Genomic DNA, 14900 nt, shown 5'->3' with positions numbered 1-14900 from the left:
AGAAAGAGACAGGTCAGGAGAGAGAAAGAGACAGGTCAGGAGAGAGAAAGAGACAGGTCAGGAGAGAGAAAGAGACAGGTCAGGAGAGAGAAAGAGACAGGTCAGGAGAGAGAAAGAGACAGGTCAGGAGAGAGAAAGAGACAGGTCAGGAGAGAGAAAGAGACAGGTCAGGAGAGAGAAAGAGACAGGTCAGGAGAGAGAAAGAGACAGGTCAGGAGAGAGAAAGAGACAGGTCAGGAGAGAGAAAGAGACAGGTCAGGCGAGACATACAGACAGGTCAGGACAGACAGACATACAGGTCAGGAGAGAGAAAGAGACAGGTCAGGAGAGAGAAAGAGACAGGTCAGGAGAGAAAGAGACAGACAGGTCAGGAGAGAGAAAGAGACAGACAGGTCAGGAGAGAGAAAGAGAGAGACAGGTCAGGAGAGAGAAAGAGAGAGACAGGTCAGGAGAGAGAAAGAGAGAGACAGGTCAGGAGAGAGAAAGAGAGACAGGTCAGGAGAGAGAAAGAGACAGGTCAGGAGAGAGAAAGAGACAGGTCAGGAGAGAGAAAGAGACAGGTCAGGAGAGAGAAAGAGACAGGTCAGGAGAGAGAAAGAGACAGGTCAGGAGAGAGAAAGAGACAGACAGGTCAGGAGAGACAGACAGACAGGTCAGGAGAGAGAACGAGACAGACAGGTCAGGAGAGAGAACGAGACAGACAGGTCAGGAGAGAGAACGAGACAGACAGGTCAGGAGAGAGCAAAAAAGAGCGAGATAAAGAACGAGTTAAATATGGATATAAATAAAAATAATCTCTCAGATTTGGGACAGACACTTTAAAACAAACTTCCCTTTTGAAGTATTTTTGGGCCATCTGTTTGTCCATGTATGAATCTGTTATTCTATGTGTTCCTATGGGGAAATAGCAGTAAGTCCAAATGCATTGTTTCATCAAATATTTTAGATTTTTTTGTATACCTGAAGGAGTCATAAAATTCCAAATCAAAATTATACTTGGTAAGTGCTAAAAGATACTTGGGAAGGGCTAAATGATACTTGGGAAAGGCTAAATGATACTTGGGAAGGGCTAAATGATACTAATAAGGGCTAAATGATACTTGGGAAGGGCTAAATTATACTAATAAGGGCTAAATGATACTTGGGAAGGGCTAAATGATACTTGGGAAGGGCTAATTGATACTAATAAGGGCTAAATGATACTTGGGAAGGGCTAAATGATACTAATAAGGGCTAAATGATACTAATAAGGGCTAAATGATACTAATAAGGGCTAAATGATACTAATAAGGGCTAAATGATACTAATAAGGGCTAAATGATACTTGGGAAGGGCTAAATGATACTAATAAGGGCTAAATGATACTAAATAAGGGCTAAATGATACTTGGGAAGGGCTAAATGATACTTCCATGTGTTCGCTTAGTAGAACCGCTACTGTGGTTTCACTTTCAATTATTTCTCTATGTTGTTTCTCTCTACATTGTTGGGACGGGCCCGTCAGAAAGCATTTCACTGTTAGTCTACACCTGTTGTTACTCTCTACATTGTTGGGAAGGGCCCATCAGAAAGCATTTCACTGTTAGTCTACACCTGTTGTTTCTCTCTACATTGTTGGGAAGGGCCCGTCAGTCAGCATTTCACTGTTAGTCTACACCTGTTGTTACTCTCTACATTGTTGGGAAGGGCCTGTCAGAAAGCATTTCACTGTTAGTCTACACCTGTTGTTTCTCTCTACATTGTTGGGACGGGCCCATCAGAAAGCATTTCACTGTTAGTCTACACCTGTTGTTTCTCTCTACATTGTTGGGACGGGCCCGTCAGCATTTCACTGTTAGTCTACACCTGTTGTTACTCTCTACATTGTTGGGAAGGGCCCATCAGAAAGCATTTCACTGTTAGTCTACACCTGTTGTTTCTCTCTACATTGTTGGGAAGGGCCCGTCAGCATTTCACTGTTAGTCTACACCTGTTGTTTCTCTCTACATTGTTGGGAAGGGCCCATCAGAAAGCATTTCACTGTTAGTCTACACCTGTTGTTTCTCTCTACATTGTTGGGAAGGGCCTGTCAGCATTTCACTGTTAGTCTACACCTGTTGTTACTCTCTACATTGTTGGGAAGGGCCTGTCAGCATTTCACTGTTAGTCTACACCTGTTGTTCCTCTCTACATTGTTGGGAAGGGCCTGTCAGCATTTCACTGTTAGTCTACACCTGTTGTTACTCTCTACATTGTTGGGAAGGGCCCATCAGAAAGCATTTCACTGTTAGTCTACACCTGTTGTTTCTCTCTACATTGTTGGGAAGGGCCTGTCAGAAAGCATTTCACTGTTAGTCTACACCTGTTGTTTCGCTCTACATTGTTGGGAAGGGCCCGTCAGCATTTCACTGTTAGTCTACACCTGTTGTTTCTCTCTACATTGTTGGGACGGGCCCATCAGAAAGCATTTCACTGTTAGTCTACACCTGTTGTTTCTCTCTACATTGTTGGGACGGGCCCGTCAGCATTTCACTGTTAGTCTACACCTGTTGTTTCTCTCTACATTGTTGGGAAGGGCCCGTCAGCATTTCACTGTTAGTCTACACCTGTTGTTTCTCTCTACATTGTTGGGAAGGGCCCGTCAGAAAGCATTTCACTGTTAGTCTACACCTGTTGTTTCTCTCTACATTGTTGGGACGGGCCTGTCAGCATTTCACTGTTAGTCTACACCTGTTGTTACTCTCTACATTGTTGGGACGGGCCTGTCAGCATTTCACTGTTAGTCTACACCTGTTGTTACTCTCTACATTGTTGGGAAGGGGCTGTCAGCATTTCACTGTTAGTCTACACCTGTTGTTTCGCTCTACATTGTTGGGAAGGGCCCGTCAGAAAGCATTTCACTGTTAGTCTACACCTGTTGTTACTCTCTACATTGTTGGGAAGGGCCCGTCATCATTTCACTGTTAGTCTACACCTGTTGTTTCTCTCTACATTGTTGGGACGGGCCCATCAGAAAGCATTTCACTGTTAGTCTACACCTGTTGTTTCTCTCTACATTGTTGGGAAGGGCCCATCAGAAAGCATTTCACTGTTAGTCTACACCTGTTGTTACTCTCTACATTGTTGGGAAGGGCCCATCAGAAAGCATTTCACTGTTAGTCTACACCTGTTGTTTCTCTCTACATTGTTGGGAAGGGCCCATCAGAAAGCATTTCACTGTTAGTCTACACCTGTTGTTTCTCTCTACATTGTTGGGAAGGGCCCATCAGAAAGCATTTCACTGTTAGTCTACACCTGTTGTTTCTCTCTACATTGTTGGGAAGGGCCCGTCAGCATTTCACTGTTAGTCTACACCTGTTGTTACTCTCTACATTGTTGGGAAGGGCCCATCAGAAAGCATTTCACTGTTAGTCTACACCTGTTGTTTCTCTCTACATTGTTGGGAAGGGCCCATCAGAAAGCATTTCACTGTTAGTCTACACCTGTTGTTTCTCTCTACATTGTTGGGAAGGGCCCATCAGCAATTCACTGTTAGTCTACACCTGTTGTTACTCTCTACATTGTTGGGAAGGGCCCATCAGCAATTCACTGTTAGTCTACACCTGTTGTTACTCTCTACATTGTTGGGAAGGGCCTGTCAGCATTTCACTGTTAGTCTACACCTGTTGTTACTCTCTACATTGTTGGGAAGGGCCCGTCAGAAAGCATTTCACTGTTAGTCTACACCTGTTGTTACTCTCTACATTGTTGGGAAGGGCCTGTCAGCATTTCACTGTTAGTCTACACCTGTTGTTCCTCTCTACATTGTTGGGAAGGGCCTGTCAGCATTTCACTGTTAGTCTACACCTGTTGTTACTCTCTACATTGTTGGGAAGGGCCCATCAGAAAGCATTTCACTGTTAGTCTACACCTGTTGTTTCTCTCTACATTGTTGGGAAGGGCCTGTCAGAAAGCATTTCACTGTTAGTCTACACCTGTTGTTTCGCTCTACATTGTTGGGAAGGGCCCGTCAGCATTTCACTGTTAGTCTACACCTGTTGTTTCTCTCTACATTGTTGGGACGGGCCCATCAGAAAGCATTTCACTGTTAGTCTACACCTGTTGTTTCTCTCTACATTGTTGGGACGGGCCCGTCAGCATTTCACTGTTAGTCTACACCTGTTGTTTCTCTCTACATTGTTGGGAAGGGCCCGTCAGCATTTCACTGTTAGTCTACACCTGTTGTTTCTCTCTACATTGTTGGGAAGGGCCCGTTAGTCTACACCTGTTGTTTCTCTCTACATTGTTGGGAAGGGCCCATCAGAAAGCATTTCACTGTTAGTCTACACCTGTTGTTTCTCTCTACATTGTTGGGAAGGGCCCGTCAGCATTTCACTGTTAGTCTACACCTGTTGTTACTCTCTACATTGTTGGGAAGGGCCCATCAGAAAGCATTTCACTGTTAGTCTACACCTGTTGTTTCTCTCTACATTGTTGGGAAGGGCCCATCAGAAAGCATTTCACTGTTAGTCTACACCTGTTGTTTCTCTCTACATTGTTGGGAAGGGCCCATCAGCAATTCACTGTTAGTCTACACCTGTTGTTACTCTCTACATTGTTGGGAAGGGCCCATCAGCAATTCACTGTTAGTCTACACCTGTTGTTACTCTCTACATTGTTGGGAAGGGCCTGTCAGCATTTCACTGTTAGTCTACACCTGTTGTTCCTCTCTACATTGTTGGGAAGGGCCTGTCAGCATTTCACTGTTAGTCTACACCTGTTGTTACTCTCTACATTGTTGGGAAGGGCCCATCAGAAAGCATTTCACTGTTAGTCTACACCTGTTGTTTCTCTCTACATTGTTGGGAAGGGCCTGTCAGAAAGCATTTCACTGTTAGTCTACACCTGTTGTTTCGCTCTACATTGTTGGGAAGGGCCCGTCAGCATTTCACTGTTAGTCTACACCTGTTGTTTCTCTCTACATTGTTGGGACGGGCCCATCAGAAAGCATTTCACTGTTAGTCTACACCTGTTGTTTCTCTCTACATTGTTGGGAAGGGCCCGTTAGTCTACACCTGTTGTTTCGCTCTACATTGTTGGGAAGGGCCCGTCAGAAAGCATTTCACTGTTAGTCTACACCTGTTGTTTCTCTCTACATTGTTGGGAAGGGCCTGTCAGAAAGCATTTCACTGTTAGTCTACACCTGTTGTTACTCTCTACATTGTTGGGAAGGGCCCGTCATCATTTCACTGTTAGTCTACACCTGTTGTTTCTCTCTACATTGTTGGGAAGGGCCCATCAGCATTTCACTGTTAGTCTACACCTGTTGTTACTCTCTACATTGTTGGGAAGGGCCCATCAGCATTTCACTGTTAGTCTACACCTGTTGTTTCTCTCTACATTGTTGGGAAGGGCCCGTTAGTCTACACCTGTTGTTTCTCTCTACATTGTTGGGAAGGGCCCGTCAGCATTTCACTGTTAGTCTACACCTGTTGTTACTCTCTACATTGTTGGGAAGGGCCCATCAGCATTTCACTGTTGGTCTACACCTGTTGTTTCTCTCTACATTGTTGGGAAGGGCCCGTTAGTCTACACCTGTTGTTACTCTCTACATTGTTGGGAAGGGCCCATCAGCATTTCACTGTTAGTCTACACCTGTTGTTTCTCTCTACATTGTTGGGAAGGGCCCGTTAGTCTACACCTGTTGTTTCTCTCTACATTGTTGGGAAGGGCCCGTCAGCATTTCACTGTTAGTCTACACCTGTTGTTACTCTCTACATTGTTGGGAAGGGCCCATCAGCATTTCACTGTTAGTCTACACCTGTTGTTTCTCTCTACATTGTTGGGAAGGGCCCGTCAGTCTACACCTGTTGTTACTCTCTACATTGTTGGGAAGGGCCCGTCAGCATTTCACTGTTAGTCTACACCTGTTGTTTCTCTCTACATTGTTGGGAAGGGCCCGTTAGTCTACACCTGTTGTTTCGCTCTACATTGTTGGGAAGGGCCCGTCAGAAAGCATTTCACTGTTAGTCTACACCTGTTGTTTCTCTCTACATTGTTGGGAAGGGCCTGTCAGCATTTCACTGTTAGTCTACACCTGTTGTTACTCTCTACATTGTTGGGAAGGGCCTGTCAGAAAGCATTTCACTGTTAGTCTACACCTGTTGTTTCTCTCTACATTGTTGGGAAGGGCCCGTCAGAAAGCATTTCACTGTTAGTCTACACCTGTTGTTTCTCTCTACATTGTTGGGACGGGCCTGTCAGCATTTCACTGTTAGTCTACACCTGTTGTTACTCTCTACATTGTTGGGACGGGCCTGTCAGCATTTCACTGTTAGTCTACACCTGTTGTTACTCTCTACATTGTTGGGAAGGGCCCGTCAGAAAGCATTTCACTGTTAGTCTACACCTGTTGTTTCTCTCTACATTGTTGGGAAGGGCCCGTCAGTCTACACCTGTTGTTACTCTCTACATTGTTGGGAAGGGCCCGTCAGTCAGCATTTCACTGTTAGTCTACACCTGTTGTTACTCTCTACATTGTTGGGAAGGGCCCGTCAGTCAGCATTTCACTGTTAGTCTACACCTGTTGTTTCTCTCTACATTGTTGGGAAGGGCCCGTCAGTCAGCATTTCACTGTTAGTCTACACCTGTTGTTTCTCTCTACATTGTTGGGAAGGGCCCGTCAGCATTTCACTGTTAGTCTACACCTGTTGTTTCTCTCTACATTGTTGGAAAGGGCCCGTCAGCATTTCACTGTTAGTCTACACCTGTTGTTACTCTCTACATTGTTGGGAAGGGCCCGTCAGAAAGCATTTCACTGTTAGTCTACACCTGTTGTTTCTCTCTACATTGTTGGGAAGGGCCCGTCAGCATTTCACTGTTAGTCTACACCTGTTGTTTCTCTCTACATTGTTGGGAAGGGCCCATCAGAAAGCATTTCACTGTTAGTCTACACCTGTTGTTTCTCTCTACATTGTTGGGAAGGGCCCGTCAGCATTTCACGGTTAGTCTACACCTGTTGTTTCTCTCTACATTGTTGGGAAGGGCCCATCAGAAAGCATTTCACTGTTAGTCTACACCTGTTGTTTCTCTCTACATTGTTGGGAAGGGCCCGTCAGCATTTCACTGTTAGTCTACACCTGTTGTTACTCTCTACATTGTTGGGAAGGGCCCGTCAGAAAGCATTTCACTGTTAGTCTACACCTGTTGTTACTCTCTACATTGTTGGGAAGGGCCCGTCAGAAAGCATTTCACTGTTAGTCTACACCTGTTGTTTCTCTCTACATTGTTGGGAAGGGCCCATCAGCATTTCACTGTTAGTCTACACCTGTTGTTACTCTCTACATTGTTGGGAAGGGCCCGTCAGCATTTCACTGTTAGTCTACACCTGTTGTTTCTCTCTACATTGTTGGGAAGGGCCCGTCAGTCTACACCTGTTGTTTCTCTCTACATTGTTGGGAAGGGCCTGTCAGAAAGCATTTCACTGTTAGTCTACACCTGTTGTTTCTCTCTACATTGTTGGGAAGGGCCCATCAGAAAGCATTTCACTGTTAGTCTACACCTGTTGTTTCTCTCTACATTGTTGGGAAGGGCCTGTCAGCATTTCACTGTTAGTCTACACCTGTTGTTTCTCTCTACATTGTTGGGAAGGGCCCGTCAGCATTTCACTGTTAGTCTACACCTGTTGTTACTCTCTACATTGTTGGGAAGGGCCTGTCAGAAAGCATTTCACTGTTAGTCTACACCTGTTGTTTCTCTCTACATTGTTGGGAAGGGCCCATCAGAAAGCATTTCACTGTTAGTCTACACCTGTTGCTTCTCTCTACATTGTTGGGAAGGGCCTGTCAGCATTTCACTGTTAGTCTACACCTGTTGTTTCTCTCTACATTGTTGGGAAGGGCCTGTCAGCATTTCACTGTTAGTCTACACCTGTTGTTTTTCCATTCCTAACTTGTCCAGTGTTGGTGAACCTGCTTCTTCTTGTTTTTAGCTGATAGGAGTGGAACCAGGTGTGGTTGTCTGCTGCAATAGCCAATCCGTGACAAGGACCGACCAGTGGTGCGTTCTGAGATGCCGTTCTGCACACCACTGTTGTACTGCACCGTTTATTTCCCTGTTTGTGGCCCGCCTGTTAGCTTCTCTCTCCACAACGAGATGTTTTCACCCACAGGACTTCCGCTGACTGGATGTTTGTTTGTCGCCACATGCTCGGTAAAGCCCTAGACATTGTCGTGAGTGAGAAGCCCAAGAGGACGGCCGTTTCTGAGATACTGGGACCGGAGCGCCTGGCACCAAACGATCATACCACGCTCAAAGTCTCTCGGGGCTCTCGTTTTTGTCCAGTCTAAAGTTCAATCGAACTGAATGCCTCGATGCCGGTCTGCCTGCTTCATACGGCCACGTGACTCACTGTCTGTAGGAGCGAACCATTTTCATGAACGTAGGTGTACCTAGATAACAGGCCACTGAGTGTGTATATAGCTCTACTATGTGTGAGAATACTTGGAGCTGATTTGCTGGTGTTTTTACAGTCTGTCCAACAACTAAAACAAGATTTGTTTGGGGGGGGGGGGGGGGGGGGGGTCACTAGAGGGCCAGTATAGGCCGGCAGGCTGCCATTTGGGGAACCCTGGTCTAAATATTCAGTTCATGTATAAATAAAGTTAGTTCCCACTTTTAGATTCTGGTGTACAAATATCGTATACTGTACTTACACAATCTAGTGTTCAACTTATAGGCCACAGTAAATTATATTACTCTTTGACGAAGGCTCTAACTCAGAACTGTAACTAATTCAAATTATAACGGAAATGGAAAAACAATATACTACAACCTACAGTGACACATGAATTTACAGTGTAGAGCAACTCTAATATTTCCTAAGTGAAATGGTAACAGCTTTGACAACCAGCTGGGTAATGTCTGTGATGACAGCGTTTATCATAATCTCCCACTGCGTTGTAGAACACCATCAGCTGTATCAGCTAGCTAGCTGGTCTACATTCTGAACAGGCTGCAGTCTAAACGAGCCCTATCCAAGGCGATAAGCAAGACCAGTCTTGTCCATCTCTACTGTGAGCTTTTACATAGCAAAAAAAAACAAACTATTCTCGGTCCTTCGGAAATGTAACCTCTCAGGAGATGTAATAAAACAATGAAATTCAGAGGAAAGAGGGCGAGGTTAAGTTTCAGTCATGTATGACAAGAGGAAGTTGTCAGTGAATTTAAGACACAGTCGTTCCTATAGAAGTGAATGTGTCGGCAGCTTACAGCATTGTAAACAGCCAGGGTGTATCTTTGTGGCACGTATTTGTATTATCTCTAAATAAAATCAGTCTACAAGCATAACAAGTGAGGTACAGCGCGTGTACTGTGTGTGTGTGTGTGTGTGTGTACTGTGTCCGTCTGTCAGTCTGTGCGTGTGTGTGTGTGTGTGTGTACACTGTGTCCGTCTGTCAGTCTGTGTGTGTGTGTGTCCGTCTGTCAGTCAGTCTGTGCGTGTGTGTGTGTGTGTGTGTGTGTGTGTGTGTCCGTCTGTCAGTCTGTGCGTGTGTGTGTGTGTGTGTGTACACTGTGTCCGTCTGTCAGTCTGTGTGTGTGTGTGTGTGTACACTGTGTCCGTCTGTCAGTCTGTGTGTGCGTGTCTTACTAGGATGCGGAGTCGTTGAGCTGGTACTCTCTGGAACGCAGGAAGCAGGTCTGGACCCCGCTGTCCGACCACAGTTTCCGTATCACACCGGTTAGATCTGATGAGATCACACCCTCCTCCGTTGTACCAGCCAATACAAACAGCTGACGAGCATCGTCCTGGTAAAATAGACATGCTCATTAGACCAGTGATTCATTGATTCGTTGATTGACCAGTGTTTCCCAAAATGCATCTGGGATACTTCCAGATATCATATATTCCAGATCAAGCTCACCTGATTCAACTGGTTAACAGAACAAATATATAAACGCAACATGTAAAAAGTGTTCATGAGTTGAAATAAAAGATCCCAGAAATGTTCTATATGCACAAAAAAAAACAACGTATTTCTCTAAAATGTTGTGCACAAATTTGTTTACATCCGTGTTAGTGAGCATTTCTCCTTTGCCAATATAATCCATCCACCTGACAGGTGTGGCATATCAAGATATTGATTAAACAGCATGATCATTACATAGGTGCACCTTGTGCGGGGGACAATAAAAGGCCACTCTAAAATGGGCAGTTTTGTCCCACAACACAATGCCGCATATGTTTCAAGTTTTGACGGAACGTGCTATTGGCATGCTGACTGCAGGAATATCCACCAGAGCGGTTGCCGGATAATTTAAATGTTAATTTCTCTACCATAAGCCGCCTCCATCGTCGTTTTAGAGAATTTGGCAGTACGTCTAACCGGCCTAACAACCGCAGACCACATGTAACCACGCCAGCCCAGGTCCTCCACAGAGTGCCCCATGGTGGTGGTGGTATGGGCAGGCATAAGCTACGGACAACGAACACAATTACATTTTATCAATGGCAATTTGAATGCAGAGATACCGTGATGAGATCCTGAGGTCCATTGTTGTGCCATTCATCTACCGCCATCACATGTTTCAGCATGACAATGCACGGCCCCATGTTTCAAGGATCTATACACAATTCTTGGAAGCTGAAAATGTCCCAGTTCCATGGCCCACATACTCACCAGACATGTCACCCATTGAGCATGTTTGGGATGCTCTGGATCGATGTGTACGACAGCGCGTTCCAGTTCCCGCAAATATCCAGCATCTTCACACGGCCATTGAAGAGGAAAGGGACAACATCCCCCAGGCCACAATCAACAGCCTGATCAACTCGATGCAAATGGTTGTCACACCAGATACTGACTGGTTCCACACCCCTACTTATTTTTTAAGGTATCTGTGACCAACAGATGCATATCTATATTCCCAGTCATGTGAAATCCATAGATTAGGGCCAAATTAATGTATTTCAATTGACTGATTTCCTTATATGAACTGTAACTCAGTAAAAATCTTTGAAATTGTTGCATGTTGTGTTTATACATTTCCGTTCAGTGTATAATCCCCAACCCCTAGATACATTGAATCAGATGTGCTAGTCTAGAATAAATAGAACAGGTGGAAGAGCTTTGGGAACCACTGCCATATGTTTATGAAAGATGAATGCCCCTCCCCCCTCCTCAGGAAAACCCCCGGAAGCTGCAAAACCTTCCAACTCTGCTTCCAATAAAGGCTCACTTCCAAGGGTATACATTCCTACAGGTACATGGCCTACAGGTACATGTCCTACAGGTACAGTGCCTACAGGTACATGTCCTACAGGTACATGTCCTACGGGTACATGTCCTACGGGTACATTCCTACAGGTACAGTGCCTACAGGTACATGCCTACAGGTACATTCCCTACAGGTACATTCCTACAGGTACAGTGCCTTGCGAAAGTATTCGGCACCCTTGAACTTTGCGACCTTTTGCCACATTTCAGGCTTCAAACATAAAGACATAAAACTGTATTTTTTTGTGAAGAATCAACAACAAGTGGGACACAATCATGAAGTGGAACGACATTTATTGGATATTTCAAACTTTTTTAACAAATCAAAAACTGAAAAATTGGGCGTGCAAAATTATTCAGCCCCCTTAAGTTAATACTTTGTAGCGCCACCTTTTGCTGCGATTACAGCTGTAAGTCGCTTGGGGTATGTCTCTATCAGTTTTGCACATCGAGAGACTGAAATGTTTTCCCATTCCTCCTTGCAAAACAGCTCGAGCTCAGTGAGGTTGGATGGAGAGCATTTGTGAACAGCAGTTTTCAGTTCTTTCCACAGATTCTCGATTGGATTCAGGTCTGGACTTTGACTTGGCCATTCTAACACCTGGATATGTTTATTTTTGAACCATTCCATTGTAGATTTTGCTTTATGTTTTGGATCATTGTTTTGTTGGAAGACAAATCTCAGTCCCAGTTTCAGGTCTTTTGCAGACTCCATCAGGTTTTCTTCCAGAATGGTCCTGTATCTGGCTCCATCCATCTTCCCATCAATTTTAACCATCATCTGCTGAAGAAAAGCAGGCCCAAACCATGATGCTGCCACCACCATGTTTGACAGTGGGGATGGTGTGTTCAGGGTGATGAGCTGTGTTGCTTTTACGCCAAACATAACGTTTTGCATTGTTGCCAAAAAGTTCAATTTTGGTTTCATCTGACCAGAGCACCTTCTTCCACATGTTTGGTGTGTCTCCCAGGTGGCTTGTGGCAAACTTTAAACGACACTTTTTATGGATATCTTTAAGAAATGGCTTTCTTCTTGCCACTCTTCCATAAAGGCCAGATTTGTGCAATATACAACTGATTGTTGTCCTATGGACAGAGTCTCCCACCTCAGCTGTAGATCTCTGCAGTTCATCCAGAGTGATCATGGGCCTCTTGGCTGCATCTCTGATCAGTCTTCTCCTTGTATGAGCTGAAAGTTTAGAGGGACAGCCAGGTCTTGGTAGATTTGCAGTGGTCTGATACTCCTTCCATTTCAATATTATCGCTTGCACAGTGCTCCTTGGGATGTTTAAAGCATGGGAAATATTTTTGTATCCAAATCCGGCTTTAAACTTCTTCACAACAGTATCTCGGACCTGCCTGGTGTGTTCCTTGTTCTTCATGATGCTCTCTGCGCTTTTGACGGACCTCTGAGAATATCACAGTGCAGGTGCATTTATACGGAGACTTGATTACACACAGGTGGATTGTTTTTATCATCATTAGTCATTTAGGTCAACATTGGATCATTCAGAGATCCTCACTGAACTTCTGGAGAGAGTTTGCTGCACTGAAAGTAAAGGGGCTGAATAATTTTGCACGCCCAATTTTTCAGTTTTTGATTTGTTAAAAAAGTTTGAAATATCCAATAAATGTCGTTCCACTTCATGATTGTGTCCCACTTGTTGTTGATTCTTCACAAAAAAAATACAGTTTTATATCTTTATGTTTGAAGCCTGAAATGTGGCAAAAGGTTGCAAAGTTCAAGGGGGCCGAATACTTTCGCAAGGCACTGTACATTCCTACAGGTACATTCCTACAGGTACAGTGCCTACAGGTACATTGGCTACAGGTACAGTGCCTACAGGTACAGTGCCTACAGGTACAGTGCCTACAGGTACAGTGCCTACAGGTACATGCCTACAGGTACAGTGCCTACAGGTACAGTGCCTACAGGTACAGTGCCTACAGGTACAGTGCCTACAGGTACAGTGCCTACAGGTACAGTGCCTACAGGTACATGCCTACAGGTACATGCCTACAGGTACAGTGCCTACAGGTACAGTGCCTACAGGTACAGTGCCTACAGGTACATGCCTACAGGTACAGTGCCTACAGGTACAGTGCCTACAGGTACAGTGCCTACAGGTACAGTGCCTACAGGTACAGTGCCTACAGGTACATTCACAGCCCCTTGACTTTTTTTCATTTTTTCATTTTATTTCAGCCTGAATTAAAAATGTTTTACACACAATACATCATAATGTCTAAGTGGAATTATGTTTTTAGAAATGTTTACTAAATAAATTAAAAGTTGAAAATGTCTTGAGTCAGTACTTTTTCAACCCTTTGGTTATGGAAAGTCTAAATAAGTTCAGGAGTAAAAATTTGCTTAACAAATTTTTAACAAATGTGCCAAAAGTGATTCTAACATATATTGACTCAGGGGTGTGAATACCTACGTAAATTAGATATATTTTATCAAAAATATAAATAGTAAAGTATATTACGCCAAAAAACTACTTGAGTAGTACTTATTTTTACTAAAGTACTTTACACCACTGCACTTGGGGCAATATTCTGTCCTGAGATCCTTACATCACCTTTTTGAGCAAGCCTCCCGTTAAACTCTGTAAATTATTAAAGTGAAAGTCTGAGTTGCGTCCACTTTTCTCAACTCTAAATCAGACCCTTTGGGTGAAAATGTGAGACCTGTTCGGTAGACGATGAGAACTCTAAAGACTCAGCTCATCAAATACAGATGGGCATGGGTTCTTCAAACCCTTTTTTTCAGCTTGAGACCCAAATGAGAAATTGACCGTCCTCTGGTGACTCAAAACGCCCTCCAAAAGACCCAAATTAAGATGAAATAGCATGTGATTATAGACGTAGCTCATAACTGGCGACCCACCTCTCACATGCCACACCCACTTTGGGTCCCGACCCATAGTTTAAGAAAGCAGGGCATTAAAAACACAGACACAATGCGAACCACAAGTTTTGCTAGACCATAAAGTTACGTTGCGTTGTGTGCCTACCGCTCGTGCGGCGTCCCCAAAGTCTATCTTTAGGTGTCCCATGGCTCTGATGACGGCGATGATAGACTGGATTGTGTTGCTGTACACCACCACTCTGTACTGTTTACACTCCTCCTCGGAGTAGCCGGCCTCATGGATGATTCTGAACGGGAGAACATTCAAAACGTCATGCTAGTTTAGATTTCAGATAAAGTCACTCGGTCTGGTCCAATATCCACACTTGAACAGCATTAATTAAGTTCTCCTCTGAAGGGGTGGATGGTGGCGGTCCCCCATCCCTCCTCAAAAATATAATATATTTTTTAAATACAACTTAACACTTGGTATGAATCAATGGATTAGGCATGTTTTCTACATAATGTGCACAGCGGAACATTGTCACTCTGGTCTAAAGGAAATCTAACTGAAGTTTTGAACTTTTCTGTATGCGTGACCATTCAAGACAAGACATTTCCAAAACCAACCAACTGTTAACAGGTCTATTGTGTGAGTAAATAGGCATGCTTAATGTGGGAATCCAGGGTTGGTAGTCTATTCAGGCCATGCCAGGCTAGCTGCTGGCCTCTGTGGCCATTGTGTTATGTAATGTGTGCTTCCCTCCATCGTCTCTCTGCCTGAGCGCCACGTTAAAATGAGGCTAGCATCTCTCT

The 14900-nt window shown here is 44.3% G+C and overlaps 1 protein-coding gene across 1 annotated transcript in view; it reads right to left on the bottom strand.

Annotated features, from left to right (window-relative positions):
- The window catches only part of LOC110491159 (guanine nucleotide-binding protein G(i) subunit alpha-3), a 71582-nt gene that overhangs the window by 16629 nt on the left and 40053 nt on the right, over window positions 1-14900 (bottom strand). The window contains exons 3-4 of the mRNA XM_036947744.2: window positions 14251-14392; window positions 9607-9764 (exon numbers count right to left, since the gene is read on the bottom strand). Coding sequence (XP_036803639.2) covers window positions 9607-9764; window positions 14251-14392 — 300 coding nt within the window. The remainder of the gene's footprint in view (window positions 1-9606; window positions 9765-14250; window positions 14393-14900) is intronic.

The sequence above is a fragment of the Oncorhynchus mykiss genome, chromosome 16 (assembly GCF_057628025.1).
Source record: "Oncorhynchus mykiss isolate SJ-2025 chromosome 16, ASM5762802v1, whole genome shotgun sequence".
NCBI classification, from domain to species: domain Eukaryota; kingdom Metazoa; phylum Chordata; class Actinopteri; order Salmoniformes; family Salmonidae; genus Oncorhynchus; species Oncorhynchus mykiss.
This window is presented reverse-complemented; position numbering and strand designations above follow the sequence as displayed.